The following is a 15,896-nucleotide window of genomic DNA, read 5'->3' on the forward strand; positions in this document are numbered from 1 at the left end:
CTGAATAATCCTTCTTGTCGACCCTTGCTTGCCTATGTAGATTGTTTGCACCCGGATTGCTTTTTGTTGGAGCTCTAGGACAAACTGTGGCTACCAACGCAACACTTCCTTGCTTGAACTTTGCTTGCATGTGCCCAAGGCGAGAGTGGAGTTAAGCACGAAGGACTAAGGGTTAAGTTAGGGTTCTCTTTGGGGTGGAGGTTGCTTGAAGTCACCAAAATTTGGGGCATATGATAACCTAAAGTTGCGTGACGCTATTGGAGTTACAAGCACATGTTGAGATTGAAATCCATGAAGCATTTCTACTGGATCCCTCGCTCCTCGGTAACTTCGGGGCACATGATAATAACTGGACCTTATTGGAGTGACAAGCACATGTTGAGATTGAAATCCGAGAAGAATTTCGATTGGATCCTCGCTCGTGCTGACCCTTGATTGTCTGTGTATCCTGAATGAATGCGTGGATTGGCGACTAAAACGTTGCCATGTGCGAGGGTGGGGTTAAGGAGAAAGGGGTTAGAAGGGGTAAGGGTTAAGTGTGAAGTCTTTGCTGTTGTTGATAACAAAAGCCGGGGAAATAAAAATTAGGGTTCTCTTTCAGGAGGAGGTCGTCTTCTTCGTCTTCTCTTCGGCCGTCTCGAGTTTCTGAGCTCGGAGCTCTAGCTATGGTAAGCTTTGCCATCTTCTCTTCTCCGTCCCTCTCGCTTCCTCTCTTGAACGCTTCTCCCCTAAATCGATGTCTTTTACTCGTGCTTCCCCCAGAATTGAATCACCCATTCCCGTCTCGTTCCCCCCTTGTCTATCAGTAGCATCACCTTACTGTTTCCAGGGTCGTAGTTAGAGTCTTCTTGCGATCTCCCTTAATAGACCTATTTACTAAGAACGACTATCGGTCTTGTGCCTCACCGACTTTCCGGGGAGTTGTATCAAACAGGATCTTTAAGTCGTTTCGATAGCTACAGTTGACGAGTATTCCTTCAAACTCTGAGCTTCTTAAAATTTCACAGCCGAGATAGGCAGTCCGAGTGGCAAACATGCTTGAAACTGTCATATGCCCGCCATATCTGCTTCAGTATCGTTATATGCCATGCTTGATGTGAGTCACAAGTTATGGCTTGAACGATTTGTCTGGATAAACTGTTTGAAGTTTTATGCATCCGCTTTACCCTGGAGTTGTGGCATTAAGGGACGATCTGACGCGTTTTTGGTTCTTTGATATGCAGGGTATCGACTTGCCCGCCGGCGGGCGCAACAAGAAAACCAAGCGCACCGCCCCTAAGAGTGATAATGTCTACCTGAAGCTCATCGTCAAGGTATGCGTTTACCTTTCTGAGTTCTTGACTACGTACCATTTTGAAGGAAGCGATCTACCGGGAGAAGAATAATGATCGCACGTAGCTTCTTTATATAACCCCGTGATACATTTTCTTCATGCTCTAGCACATTGCCTCTTTATCCTGACTTAAAACGTTAATCATGTTGCAGCTTTACAGGTTTCTGGTCAGGAGAACTGGAAGTGCTTTCAATGCAGTTATTTTGAAGCGCCTGTTTATGAGCCGGACTAACAGGCCTCCTCTGTCCCTTCGACGCCTTGCTCATTTTATGAAGGGCAAGGTACACTTTTCTATGGCTCTTCGTTGTTTGCTTGCTCTTCTCTTTGTCATACACATGAACATGAATTTCCTGCAATTGATTGTAGCCTCGTCTTGGGTGAAAAGTTTACTCAATCAAAGAACTTTATGCAGGATGACAAAATTGCCGTCGTAGTTGGAACTGTTACTGACGATGTTAGGCTGTATGAGGTCCCTACTTTGAAAGTAGCAGCCCTAAGATTCACGGAGACAGCTAGGGCTCGCATTCTGAAAGCTGGGGGAGAGTGCCTTACTTTTGATCAGCTTGCGTTGAAGGCCCCAACTGGATCAAACACGGTATGTTGTTGGCATATTCAGCCTTTTTTTTTGATGTTTTTGGCCAATCTATTTGTCTTCCCTAGAATACTTCTGCAGAGAAATAGACTCTTGCTTAGTTCCTAGTTGTGAGCAGGTGCTTCTTCGAGGACCTAAGAATGCTCGTGAAGCAGTGAAGCACTTTGGCAGAGCTCCTGGTGTGCCCCACAGCCACACGAAGCCCTACGTCCGTTCCAAGGGTCGCAAATTTGAGAGAGCCCGTGGACGTCGCAATAGCAGAGGTTACAGGGTTTAAGTTTTGTTTGAGGTGAGAGTTTGCTGCATTCTGTGCTGCAAGGAAGAGATAATGTCTGCAGGATCTGGAACTGTTCTGTTCAACTGAGCATTGTGTTTTCTGTATGCAGCATTCACTTTTGTGGTTGTTTTCAACCCCTGATTAGTGGAGAGACTGGGAAAGTAAAGTTTGCTGTCTGATATTAATGTTCAGAGGTTAGGTTAACTGTCTGGATTTTAGCATCCGTGTTGATGCTTCTGGATGAAGGATATCTGAAGTCAGACAGCATTTACATGTAGTAGATCCTCCTTTTTTCTCGACTCTGTGGTTGCTATATCCAATGTAGAAGTGTTGTTTTCTGGAAAGTGCCATTTCTTGCTTTGAAATTTAGTGCAGGAACAATCCGGATATGATCCTTTAAAGTGGCACTAGTCCTCGCAAATATATTTCAAACTTTTATAAGTTGTGCGCTCAATTTTTTTTTGTTCATGCTGAAGTTCAGTTTTGCTTGAACTTAATCTGCTATTTGTAGTTTTTTCTTTTGCGTTTAATCCAGAAAAGTTTCAGAGGGAGGTATATAGCTTTGGCAGTAGCTTAAATATTTTACAGTCGTATGAGTTGTCTATGAATACTTTCAACGTCCATACGGTATTAGTTGTCTATGAATACTTTCAACGTTCATACGGTATTAGTTGTCTATGAATGCTTTCAACGTTCATACAAATATTGTATAGTTGGATCCATATGAATGAATTAAATTATTACATACTCGAATGGTACATCCAATCATCATACGTGACCTTTTTGGGGGGGGGGGGGAGGCGGGGAAATGGGGTACATCCAATCATAGGGGACCTTTTTTTGGGGGGGGGGGGGGGGGAGGGGAACGGGGTACCCAGACCTATGTTTTTTGGAGTCCATGCAGCACGCTTGACCATTTGAATTTGGAAATTAGGAGCCTTACCTATCAGGCTGCGTACAATGTATATTTTCCTTCTTTTTTTTTGAGGGCATTTGACATATGGCACTATGAGTAGCACATGCATGGCTAGATTCAGAAACCTAATGACCTAGAGTCACCTGCAGGCTGCTATTTTGAATGCAAAACAGATAATTACTCAACTTAGAGTACATTGACTTACACTCATCAAGACCAAGTTTTCCATTGAATTAGAACCTCTTACTAGAGCCTTAGATGTGTTCACCCTATCATTCATTTGTTTTCTTTATCTGCTTGTGCTGTGACTTAGTGTTACATTTTTTTGGGTGTTTTTCAAATAATTATCTGCCTAGAGTGAAAATCTCTTCCAGTATGGTGAAACTCATTAAGCGGCTGACACAAACTCTGAGCTGCATGTGGGCAGACTTTCAAATCTCTGTTCTTTAGATGAACATAGGGTATGCACATGAACCATTTGCATGCGGCACTGACTCAAATCTCAGACTACAATTGCTTGTACATAACCAACACCAAGAGTTCTGTTTCTGAGTGTGAGGAAATTAGATCTCTTAGCTAAGTGATACCTTACGTTGACAACTGTTGTTGATTGGGTTGTCACACTAAGCATCAATTTCTTTACTTGGCTAGAGTTATATCTATTTATGTGAGCTGCTGAGATTGTTTGCAGCATGCAAATTTCTCTCATGTTATTAAAGGATAGGGAATGATTAGCAACTTGGTGACTTGTGCTGCTAATTAGTATGTGTCTGCATTTCCTTAGGGGCACATCCTTTTTTATATCTTGTTGTATTTCTATGTGAGTGTCTGTTTGAAAAGTATGTGTGCTCTCCTGTATTCATGCACATACATGCATGCTCTTGAGGTTTTAGGAGTATTACGAAACGAAACGCGCTCGAGCTAGCAATGCAAGAGGTATTGCTCACAATGTGATAATCATGAAACACTGGGAACCTTTTTCAGATATCAAATGGACTTGAACTGTTCTGCATCCCCCATTTCGGTTGATATCTAATAGCTATAGTCTCTATGCATTGTATGGATTGGGTATATCCTCAGCACAATTCCATGGATATGTTGAACTATTCCTCACCCCCCCCATTTCAGTTGCTCTTTTGCAATAGCTATAGTCATCTCTATCCATTGTATGGATTGCGGTATATCCTCAGCACAATTCCATGGATATGTTGTTCCTCAGCAACATGTATATATTGCCAGGCTAATGGATGCCTTGATCTTGCAATGTCTATACTAGAATATGAAAGGAATGCCCGAGTAGGAAATTAGGACTATTTCAATCAATAAAATTGGCTTAGCATCCACATGCTCCAAGCTCTCTTGATGTCTTTTCTCAGTTTCCTAGTATCTTATGTGACACTCTTATAACTCTAAGAAACAAAAAACATTGTGTTTGTAGATCTACAGGCTGTTGGCTCATATTGTGCAAAGTCGGCTTTCACAAACAAAACTACCACATCTCAAGTAGCCCTTTTCATCTGACCCGAAGTTCATGAAAACACAAACCCCGATGAATATATAAGTAGCATTATTTTGCAAGGTTACATTGCTTTGAAATATTGGAGCATCAAGAACCAGTTCATCGCAAGAATGTTCCTAGGCATGGGTGGCTGCTCGTAATCACAGTAGCCAAGCAAGATACTCCTCGAGTCAAAGAGTAATTGAAACGACAGCATGCAATAGTACACAGCTCAAAGCCCTTTTCATTGTACCCAAAGTGGAGGAAAACAGACCCCTATGTAGATGTAAGGAACAATATCCTGAAAGGCTACGTTGCATTGAAATGTTGTAGCATTGAGATAACCAGTTGCACAGGGCTAGCATGTTCCTAGAATTGCGTGGCATAGTATGGCAGCATCTGTATGCTGGTTTTGTTTGAGGTGCAAGATCAAGATTACTGCATGATGGAAACATGTCTCCCATGCTGCTCTAAACTATCCTAACCTTATTTTGGCTATTGCAGGGTGCCAAGAGCTTTGAATGTAAAATGAAACTCTATTGTGAACTAGCTGGCATGGTGTGTGGGGGGGCAAAATTGGTAGGGGTAAGCAAGTTGTGAGATGGATGGATGGAGGGATCACATGTGATGTTAGTCGTTTGACAGTTGTGGGCTGTTTGAGAATGTGAGTCGTTTGACATGAGCAGATTTTGGATTTGGGGCAAGAGGGGAAGAATGTCCCTGAACATGCAAAACATACCCACAGCGCCCTACACTAGCATGTGTTTGATGGTCTGATTCCGTTTAGACATTGTTTGCCTTAACGTTATTTGCCTCTTGCACACAGCCTTTGGTTGCAACTTACCAGCTCTACGGTTGCATACTAGAGCTGGCTGCCCACGCAGAAGTCTTGCTAAGTGTGGCATTGGGTGATTCTACAAGAAAAAGGAAAAAAAGCTACCACCTCTAACCCACCTTGAAATAATGACAAGTCATATCTTAAAATAACAATTCCAAGAGATTGAAATAAAGCAGATTTGATTTTTAACTTGATATTGGTTGGACGGGGCTTCAAAAGGAACGGGTTAGGATTGAAGGTGTATCAAGGGTCCCATAACCCCTTTGAAGCGTACTCCTTGTTTAGGCTTGGGGAAATTCAAGGGATCACTCATCCCCAAAAGTATAGTTCTCCTTTGGTCTTCCTCCCCCCAAGTATGTGCATATCACACTCCCTTTGAAAAGTCAAAATTTTCAAAAAGTACTAAAATGAAGGCTAAACCATTTCCAAATCATTTATGTGCTCTAAAGGATCTTCCAATCACAATGTCCTTTGTTTGCGTGCCTACTCTATAAATCTTAGTGGCTCAGAGCGTCTCCAACTTTAGGCTCATTTCAGTGCCTTATCATGGTTCATTCAAGGATGTTACCAAGAAGCAACAAAAATGTTCTCACAATGCTATTGCACTTGAATATGCTACAATGATAAATGAATTTGCAAGTCAAAAGGACAAGCAAGAGCCTTATTACAGTGCCGGGTTGGTTGCCTTCCTATCGACAGAGGTGAAAATGCCGATTGCTTCCCTACTAAGAGGAAATCCCATCCTATGGTGCGATCTATCCAATTGGATGAAGAGATTGTTCTTACCTCCAACCCTTGCTAGCCCTAAGCCCAACCAATCAACGCCAAAAAAGGGGCAGAGCCTACCTAAGGTCCCCATCAACAAGCTAGGTCAATACTTCGAGGGTGATGACACGAATGCCTCTATCCCCATAGTCTATCAAAACTAGAAGGTTGAAGCCATCCTGGATGGGGGAGTAGGAGTGAGTGTTTTCACCAAGGAATGCTGGGTGAATTGGGGAAGACCCGCACTCAAGCAGACCCATCTAGTAGTAAAGTTAGCTGATGGGGGAACGAGCAAACCATGAGAGTGGACTTGCACACCTACAAGGCCCACCTATTGTCAGGACACCTCTTTGCCACATAATTTGACACCACCGCTTGAACCACCTCCGTAAAGCTATTCCAACCCTGCAACAAGGAAAAGGATGAGAAGGAGTCTGATGACTTCTAGTATGCACCTCTTCTCGAGCCAGAATTCTCGCAAAACTAGATGCACATCTTAGCTTGAGGGTCTGACCCCGATGGTTTCTCTAAAAATTTTTAACATGCTCAAACCCCGAGAGGTAAGCAAAGGAAAAGTGAGGGTAAAATCAAATCTTCACTCGCTGTCCTACGTAGGTGCCACGATTGCTCACCATGAGTTCTCCTCCAATTGGGGATACAGGGAGAGTAAGGTAACCAACCTTGTGGGCTCTATAAGTGCAATGAAAGAGCCCCCTTCAAGTCCCAAATCCCCTATATCCAAAGGCACGGCCAAGGCAAGCCCGGCTAAGGCCAAAAGGACCACTGCTCCAGCAGAGATAGAGGAGGAAATGGAAGATAAAGAAGACCTATGGTAGGTACCAGTCCATTACAAGGCCTACATGATTTAGGATCGTAAGATCTCAATATACCAACAAGCCCAAAAGGTCTTGGGAGGACGGATGTTCTTAAGGGTACGACGGGCCAGCCCTGGTCAAGGAGGTAAACCTAGCCTCGGAAGGGCAGGACCCCCAACCCGTATTCGTTGTCGATGACCTTACCTCCAACGAGGAGAATGCCTTAATAGCTCTCCTACAACACATGGCCTGGAAGTACACCGACATGCAAGGGGTGCCTGCTGCAGTAGTGCAACACACAATCCCCATGCCAGATGATGCCAGGCCAGTACGGCAATGCCCCTACCCTATGAATCCTAAATACGCACTCATAGTGAGGGAAGAAATTCAGAATCTCATAGATGCAGGATTCATCTATGAGATTGAGCATACGGAATGGGTATCACCCATCGTGATAGTCCTAAAGAAAAATGGAAAAATTAGAGTATGCATGGATTTGAAAAAGGTTAATGCTACCACGAGACGTGACCACTACCCCTTGCCATTCACGGAATATGTTCTAGAAAGGGTAGCCGGAAAGGAAGCGTATAGCTTCCTCGAGGGATTTTCAAGTTACAACCAAGTGTTGGTCGCCCCACAAGATCAACATAAGACCGCTGCCTTCGCAATCGAATAGGGTGTATATGCAGCCAGAGTGATGATATTCGGATTAACCAAGGCCCTTGCTATCTTCCAACGGATGATGATCATGGTACTCAAAGAGTAGGTTTTCAGATCATCACTCCAAAGCTTGAGGATCTGACCCTGATGGTTCCTGCCTTCCACATAAGGGCAAGGATGTGGGTCCCTAGGAATGGGGTTGGGTCGATGAGTCCCTTCCCTATCTTACTTTCTTTTCTTAACTCTTACTTAGCTAGCCAATCTCACTTCCCTTTCCAAAACTTTGAAATTGATATTCATGCCACTTTTCCCTCTTCCTTGCAAAACTTACCATTATCATACTATCAACCACACAAAAATACAAGTTTTCCTTATGAAGATAGACAATCCTATATACATAGGAGATAAGAGGGAAATAGGACTTCTTTGTCTCATCCAACACATTATGTTCTAGATCTCAGTCCTACCTCCCCCTTGCTCTTTAACATGCTCAAACCTCGAGAGGTAAGCAAGGGAAAAGTGAGGGTACAATCAAATCTTCACTGGCTATCCTACGTAGGTGCCACGACTGCTCACCACGAGTTCTCCTCCAATTGGGGATATAGGGAGAGTAAGGTAACCAACCCTATGGGCTCTATAAGCGCAATGGAAGAGCCCCCTTTAGGTCCCAAATCCCCTATATCCAAAGGCATGGCTAAGGCAAGCCCAACTAAGGCCAAAAGGACCACTGCTCCAGCAGAGATAGAGGAGGAAACGGAAGATAAAGAGGACCTACGGTAGGTACCAACCCATTACAAGGCCGGGCCAGCCCTGGTTAAGGAGGTAAACCTACCCCCGGAAGGGCAGGGCCCCCAACCTGTATTCGTTGTCGATGACCTTATCCCCAACGAGGAGAATGCCTTAATAGCTCTCCTACAAGAGTACAAGGACTACATGGCGTGAAAGTACACCGACATGCAAGGGGTGCTTGCTGCAGTAGTGCAGCACACAATCCCCATGCCAGATGATGCCAGGCCAGTACAGCAATGCCCCTACCGTATGAATCCTAAATACGCACTCATAGTGAGGGAAGAAATCCAGAATCTCATAGATGCAAGATTCATCTATGAGATTGAGCATACGGATGGGTATCACCCATCATGATAGTCCTAAAGAAAAATGGAAAAATTAGAGTATGCATGGATTTGAAAAAGGTTAATGCTGCCACGAGATGTGACCACTACCCCTTGCCATTCACGGAATATGTTCTAGAAAGGGTAGCTGGAAAGGAAGTATATAGCTTCCTCTAGGGATTTTCAAGTTACAACCAAGTGTCGGTCACCCCACAAGATCAACATAAGACCACTGCCTTCGCAATCGAATGGGGTGAGGGTGATGATATTCGGATTAACCAATGCCCCTGCTATCTTCCAATGGATGATGATCATGGTACTCAAAGAGTATCTGAGATACTTTGTGAAAGTTTTCTTAGATGACATCCGCGTGAGCTCGAAGTGGGATGACCACTTGAAGTACCTCAGGCTTGTCCTTGAGAAATGCTGCTTATATCGCATATCCCTCAATCCTCTTAAATGCTAGTTCTAGGTCAAACATGGTGTCATCTTGGGCCACATAGTGTCCTAGAATGGAATCTCTACGGACCATAATAAAATCAAACTCATCTTGGAGTTACTGCCCCCCACCAATGCCAAGGGAGTGCAATGATTTACTGGCCACATGGGCTATTACCAAAGATTCATCTTATTCTATGCTAACATAGACTACCCATTATACAAACTGCTAGAATCCTTTGAGGGTATCGAGGAATGCCAAACATCCTTTGAAACCTCAAACTAGCTCTAGCCACCGCACTAGTGTTGAGGTCAATATTCCATGTCCATATTGATGCCTCTAATTTTGCCATTGGATGTGTGTGAACCCAACCCGAGGAGCATAATTTAGATTACCCAGTATACTTTGTGAGCCACCAACTAAACGAGGCCAAGGTTAACTACACTACCACTGAGAGGGAAGGTCTCGCCATGGTCTATGCAATCAAGAAGTTCAGGCAGGCTAACAAGTTTGTCTTCTTCGTGGACCATCAAGCATTGCTATACTTGGTCAACAAACCCTGCATGGCAGGTCGCATCACTAGGTGGATGCTGATCCTTCTAGAGTTTGACTTCACACAATCATTGTACGCAAAGGAAAAGCCCATGTCCTGGCCGACCACTTATTGAGGATCGCAAACGGGGAAGCCCCAACAGGAGTAGAAGATGATCTCCCTGATGCTTCTCTCTTCTTCCTCGACATCATTCCCGAATGGGCCACCAAAATCAGCCACTACTTGGCCAACGGATTACCCCTGGGCCAGGCCCTTAAGAAGGATAGATCTCGCAAACTGATCAAGGATGCATCGCCATATCAACTGATAGCTGGCCAACTATACCACATGGGCAAGGATGGCATCTTGCAAAGATGTGTGTGTGAACATGAATACATCAATGTGCTTGAAGAAGCCCACTCAGGAATCGCAGGTGGTCATTTTGCCATTGATGTTATAGCAGATAAAGTGATGCAAGTTGGTCTTTGGAGGCCGACACTCTTCGGAGACGTGCTCGACTTCATCAAATGTTGCAACCCCTACCAGCGTATCCAAATCCCACACAAGGCATACATGATGCCCTTGATCGGAATTCTGTTCGATCAACCCTTCGAAAAATGGGGCATCGATTTCATTGGTCCCATAAGCCCAGCAGCTAAGGGAACCGAGGCTAGATACATCATCCTGGCCACCGATTACTTCACCAAGTGGGTAGAAGGAAGGGCCAAAGTGAAGGTCGATGTGAGATACACCGCCAAATTCTTATATGAATAAGTCATTATGCGGTGCAGATGTCCATTGGAGTTAGTCTGCGACTGAGGAACTCACGTCCTCAATGAAATGATAGCAATATTGACTAGTGAGTTTATGATCATCAAACGTGCTGTAATATCATCACCTGTATGGTAGAAGCCATTCGTACCGACTAGGGGCATAAGCTCATAGCAACGTTATGGGCATACAGAACTTCCTACAAAGTGGCCACACACTGCACCCCCTTTAGACTAGCCTTTGGGGTGGAGGCAGTAATGCCAATGGAGTATGTAGTGCCTAGCCTTCATCTTGCCGTTAAGCAAAGAATCACAGAGAATGTGCTAGCAGAACGGCTAGTGGACCTCGAAAAGTTAGAAGAGACAAGGTTGTGTGTAGCCTACTCTCTCTCGATAGAAAAGGCTCGACGTAAAAGTGGTTTGACTGTAACCTCAAGAACAAGGAACTAGCAAAAGGGGAGAGGGCAATGGTGACTTTATTTTTCTGATTCGAGGCCATTTCGGGGCCCGTTTTGAAGGCGGAAGTTCTTCGCAGGCACTCAGAAAAAGGCTTTGTTTTTGCTGTGCGACCACTGCTCGGCTGGTCGGTGAAAAGTTGCTGCAGAAATTGCATCGTATGCCTATATGCAGAGATATTGGGAGTTGAAGATTCATGCTTGTTGCCTGTTGATGCAAAATCATCACTAGGAAGTGACTGCGTGGTCAAATACCACTTTTGTCAGTTTTGCAGATCTGCCCATGTGAGGCAAAAGCTGTGTTTTTCGCAGTGACAGAATATTTGGCAGTGTTCTGTAATGGCGTCTGATTCTCTTTCACAGATTGTTACAGAAAAGCTTGACAAGAACAACTTCCAGGCATGGAAGTTTAGAATGACGAAGCATGGCTCCAAGAACTAGACGCTTGCATTGTACACTCACGCTTTGCATACAAGGGTCATGACTACACCCTCCACTACCATACAGTAGCAGCATATGCCGCACTGAAGGAGCCAACGGTCGAGGAGGCACTTAAATTTTTTGGCTTGAGGAGAGTGGTAGAGCGCCTCCCATCTCACCTAGACATGAAGCTGCTAGCATAATTCCTCCAGGCATACAACAAGAGCACCAATGTTGGCATCTTGCGAGATGCAGCAGCAAGCAATCAGGATGTGGTACGAGCAGCCTTCAACTTGCCAATCATCGACAAAAAGTATTCCAAAAAGCAAAAGCTCGACGCCCTCAAAACTGTCTCTCACTATGACTGCCACAAGATCAAGGGCCACCTCTAGTTCATAGTCATCCACAAGCCCGAGGTGGAAAGACTAGCAAGAGCGTTGCAATAGCTCACACAAGTCAAGCACATGGACCATCACCAGTCCGTCGTGCCAAATATCCTGCTACACATGGTGGAGCCCCAGGAGACCAATTGGGCTGACTACTTCTACAGCCAAATGAGGGACGACCTTGGCATGCACGAGGAAGTAATCGGCAATGCCATGCCGTATATGCCAGTCCTCTACTACTTGTTGCAGTGTTAGCATCCACCAGTCGGTGGCTTCGGGCTAGCAGAGAAATCCACAACTAGGCCAGTACAAACCGAGCCAGAAGAAATAGAGGTGAAGCCCAAGAGACCAAGGATAACACCCAGTATCACTCCGGCCGTTCATGTGCAACCGGACACAAGTCAGCTGCTTGGACAAAATGAGGACCGCTATTTGCACAAATTCATGTACCAACAACTACGACTCCAGTGGGTAGATTCTCAAAACAAGGGCAAACGGGTTCAAGAGGAGCTCATTCTGATCGAATACCTCCAAGGTGATAAAATAGTCAACATTGGCATCCATCAGGAGCCACACCGACCACCCCCGTTGCGCCCTATGTCTCAGTCTCCACAACCCCTCAGGAGACCACAACCTTCACCATGGGCACCTCGTTTGCCCTATGGGTAGGCCTAGCAGAGGCCTTATAGTTTTGCAGTGTGCCCCAATATAGGGCATCAGGTGGCTATAGCCACATGTTGGCCGAGCAACTATCACATGCAGACTTGATGGAGCATAACGTCTTTGAACCTATGGCACAGCTCCCACAGGTCGCCTGCACAATTTTGCAGAGGAGGAAGGAACAAGACTTATAGCTCTTAGCCACTCTCCTTCAGGCCCAACTCTCTGCGCATGACATCCAATCCATAATTGTTTGCAGCCCAAGCCATGCAGCAGTACAAAGATTAGAGGAGTATCTAGCCAAAGCCGAGGAGCTCGAGCTAGCTCTTACAAAGCTCAAAGACGACCTCACCACCACAAGCGAATCCCTAGTCCATATGGACCAGGCCGACAAGGCAGAGTCGAACCTATGAACAATGTTGGAACAAAAAGCACAGGCAGAAGTGCAATACGCCTGATCATAGGAGCACCAAGAACAACAAATCCGATCCCTATAGGATCTCTTGGCACAAGAGAGGGAACTTACGATTTCCCTCCAAGCAAAAAATGAATGCCAGCACGCCACCAGCCAATCAGAGGAGTCATGATTGGAAGACTGAGAGCAACAAGAGTTTTGGATGTATTGGGAGCCCGGGGGTCCACTAGGGTTATCATATGGTATCACGTGAGTGTAAGGGAGGGGGATTATATAAGGGAAGAAAGGTACATTTTATAAGGTAAGGTCTCGTAAATAGGGGGTAGATAAGGGGAATTTTCATATATTTATTGCACACAGGTGATGTCTCCTTATTAATACTAGTGAATCCCCGTGACAAGGAGGTCTCCGCACAGTTCACCACATACACACTTGCACCACGCACCATCCTCCAGGCCCTCCAAATGCACTTTGATGCACTCCACGCACAAAACCTCATCTTAAACTTAGACCTCACTACTCCAATTCCTCCTAACACCCTCCAAACTATCCTTCGTCATAACCCCAACCACTGCTACCCCATCTTAGCCATGTCATACTTCTCTTTAGATCTTCAACCCACTTCGCTATCTCTTCTCCACCCCTCTGATCTACAAACATTATTTGCCCATCCCATCCTCAATTTTCAAGCCTAGTGCCGCATCATCACTGAGTCCCTTAGTTATCCAATGGATGATGAAGTGATGCAAATAGCAAAGCTTGAGGAACTCATGCCATGGGTTTGCACACCCAAAAGTGTGCATATAGAAATTAATTGGATGTAGACCTACAGCCAAGCCTCTGCCATCCAATCCCAAGGGCACCTTGGGGCCTACCAGTCCACAACCTACCACCCCCTAAGCATAATAATCCTCTTCAATAGGGTGCTACAAGCTCTCCAAGACTCACTTTAGTCCTTGGTGAGCAATTTTGAAACAATTCACATAGTCGGAGCCCATGCCAATTGCAGATGATGATGCTCCACCATCCTTGCCAACTTCCCCCCTCGAAGATGTCCAATGGTGCCTGGACTTATAGTCCTTGCCAGATAGCATGCTAATGCATCATTGGAAGCACTAGCTCGAGGGCTCTGACCTCCATCTATACAAAATTCTTGAGGTGTGTGCCCTCACATAGTTTATCATGCAATCCTTCGACGACTGGCGACGAGTGCATCCAAAGAGCATGAGAGGAGGATACATCACCCCAACGCTCTAGTCCCCATGATAGATGAAGATGCCGGTCTACAACCATGATGGCGACTCCCCTTCTTGAAGCTAGAAAAATTTTGGCACTTTTACTGTAGTGCACCCATCAATCATCAAGTCCACCCACTCTATATGCCCATGGAATGACAATGGACTTGGGCTGCATTTAGAGACCTCTAGTAGAAGGACCCAAATGTGTTGTACAACTTTCCCAAAGAGATGACTCAAGAGGGATTTTGCTTCTGTGTCCAATCATTCAACGACACTCAGTCCCAGATCCTGTCATCATTGTAGCGGTACATTTCAACCGCCTCCTTCTCTTACTCCTCCGTGATCTTCCTGCCCATAGTTGCCCCATTGATGACTGCCTCCACAATATGAACAACCAGATTGTCTTCAATCTCGACATCAGTCCGATGCAATTCCAGGACCTCCACCTCTACCTTTGCATCCACAATCTCCACGGACATCACATTCCCATGTATGGTAATATGCATGCCACCACCCATTTTTGGAAGTACCACTTGTACCTCACTTCCTCACTCAATGACAAGACTGCTACGCAGCCCTACAGACAATCCTCATAACCAATCTCCTCCAGTGCAACTCACTCGAGGATAGATCAACAACAGGAAAGGGGGCATGTTAACATCCACAGGGTATAGCTACCGAATGTGGGTAATTAGTGATTAGAGGTGATCAGGCCACATGATCTACTTCAATGGACAAGCGCAGGGAGTTTGATCCCCAAATACCCAAAGTCCACCCAAAGTCCAAGGATTCTAGGCACATGTTTGTATGTTCCAGCTAACACCAAGACCAAAGTTTGCAGGCAACGTGCCCATTTCAGGTCCACGTCCATGGAAATAGCTATGCCAACAAAAATAGCCATGAAAGGACTACAACTCAAACTCAGGGAGTTTGATCCCCAAATATCCCAAGGCAAAAGATTGCAGGCAACATGCAGGGTTAACATTGAGTGTCTCGCAGAAGTTAAGACTTGCCACTCCAAGTTTTGAGCCGCATTCATAGTGTTCGAGTCCAAAATGGTTTAAGGCGTGAGGGTGACCAGGGAGTTTGATCCCCAAATCATGTAAGCCTAGGAGGTGCGAGGCTAACACAAGCGCTATTTGGGAACCAATTAGGACCACCTCCTAATACCAGGTTTGTCCCAAGCCCTTCAATATGGTTAACACAAGTGCTATTTCCGCTAGTAGGGAAAGATGGAAAGAATAGCAATATGCCTTGGCACCCTGTGGGCCTAAGAGCCTTTGGTTGTAAAAGAGGAGAGTGCTAAAAAGGAAAAGGGTTGGACCTCCCTTCAAAAGGTGACTTGTATAAAAGGCCAAAGTGTTGACCTTGGTCTTCATTGTTGTTTGCACAAGTTTGAATACAAGCTCCTTCTTCTCTTCCAAGAGAGTGTTTTGGGTGTTCCCTTGTTTCCATTGTAGTGCCCTTGTGTTTGCAACTCCATCCCCCTTCACTCTGCTCCTTCTCCATCCCCTTGCCTTCTCCCTTCTCTTCTCCCCCCTCCCCCTTCCCTCTTTCTCATGTGGAACACATTCCAACAATCTGGAGGCGAGTGACACTTGCGGATGACTTGTGCTATGCATTGCTTCCACAAGCAGTAGCTCGGAGTGGAGGCTCCATTGGCATACCTTCAACGTCCCCATGACACGTGAGTCACCGCCACCAAGACCCACCACAACTGGTTATCCCCTAAATGGCCTAATGTTGTTGCCTCAAATGCTCCCACCAATCGTGAC

General features: G+C 45.3%; 1 protein-coding gene across 1 annotated transcript; it reads left to right on the forward strand.

The window, feature by feature from the left end:
• The first annotated feature begins 545 nt into the window (after nucleotides 1-545).
• On the forward strand, nucleotides 546-2,643 carry LOC147895449 (large ribosomal subunit protein eL18x-like). The gene is made up of 6 exons (XM_087383830.1): nucleotides 546-668; nucleotides 1,224-1,313; nucleotides 1,486-1,614; nucleotides 1,746-1,928; nucleotides 2,044-2,214; nucleotides 2,312-2,643. The coding sequence occupies exons 1-5, from the start codon at nucleotides 666-668 to the stop codon at nucleotides 2,200-2,202; spliced, it is 564 nt and encodes a 187-aa protein (XP_087239956.1). The 5' UTR covers nucleotides 546-665; the 3' UTR covers nucleotides 2,203-2,214; nucleotides 2,312-2,643.
• The last annotated feature ends 13,253 nt before the right edge of the window (nucleotides 2,644-15,896 follow it).

The sequence above is a fragment of the Dipteris shenzhenensis genome, chromosome 13, assembly GCF_047967505.1.
Source record: "Dipteris shenzhenensis isolate YYH24624 ecotype China chromosome 13, Dip_SZ_1.0, whole genome shotgun sequence".
NCBI classification, from domain to species: Eukaryota; Viridiplantae; Streptophyta; class Polypodiopsida; order Gleicheniales; family Dipteridaceae; genus Dipteris; species Dipteris shenzhenensis.

What these genes read in the sequence shown, in the direction of transcription:
- LOC147895449 (XM_087383830.1), top strand. An exon ending in ACCTGAAGCTCATCGTCAAG is followed by an intron (nt 1,314 to 1,485) that starts GTATGCGTTTAC and finishes ATCATGTTGCAG; the next exon opens with CTTTACAGGTTTCTGGTCAG. An exon ending in CTCATTTTATGAAGGGCAAG is followed by an intron (nt 1,615 to 1,745) that starts GTACACTTTTCT and finishes AACTTTATGCAG; the next exon opens with GATGACAAAATTGCCGTCGT.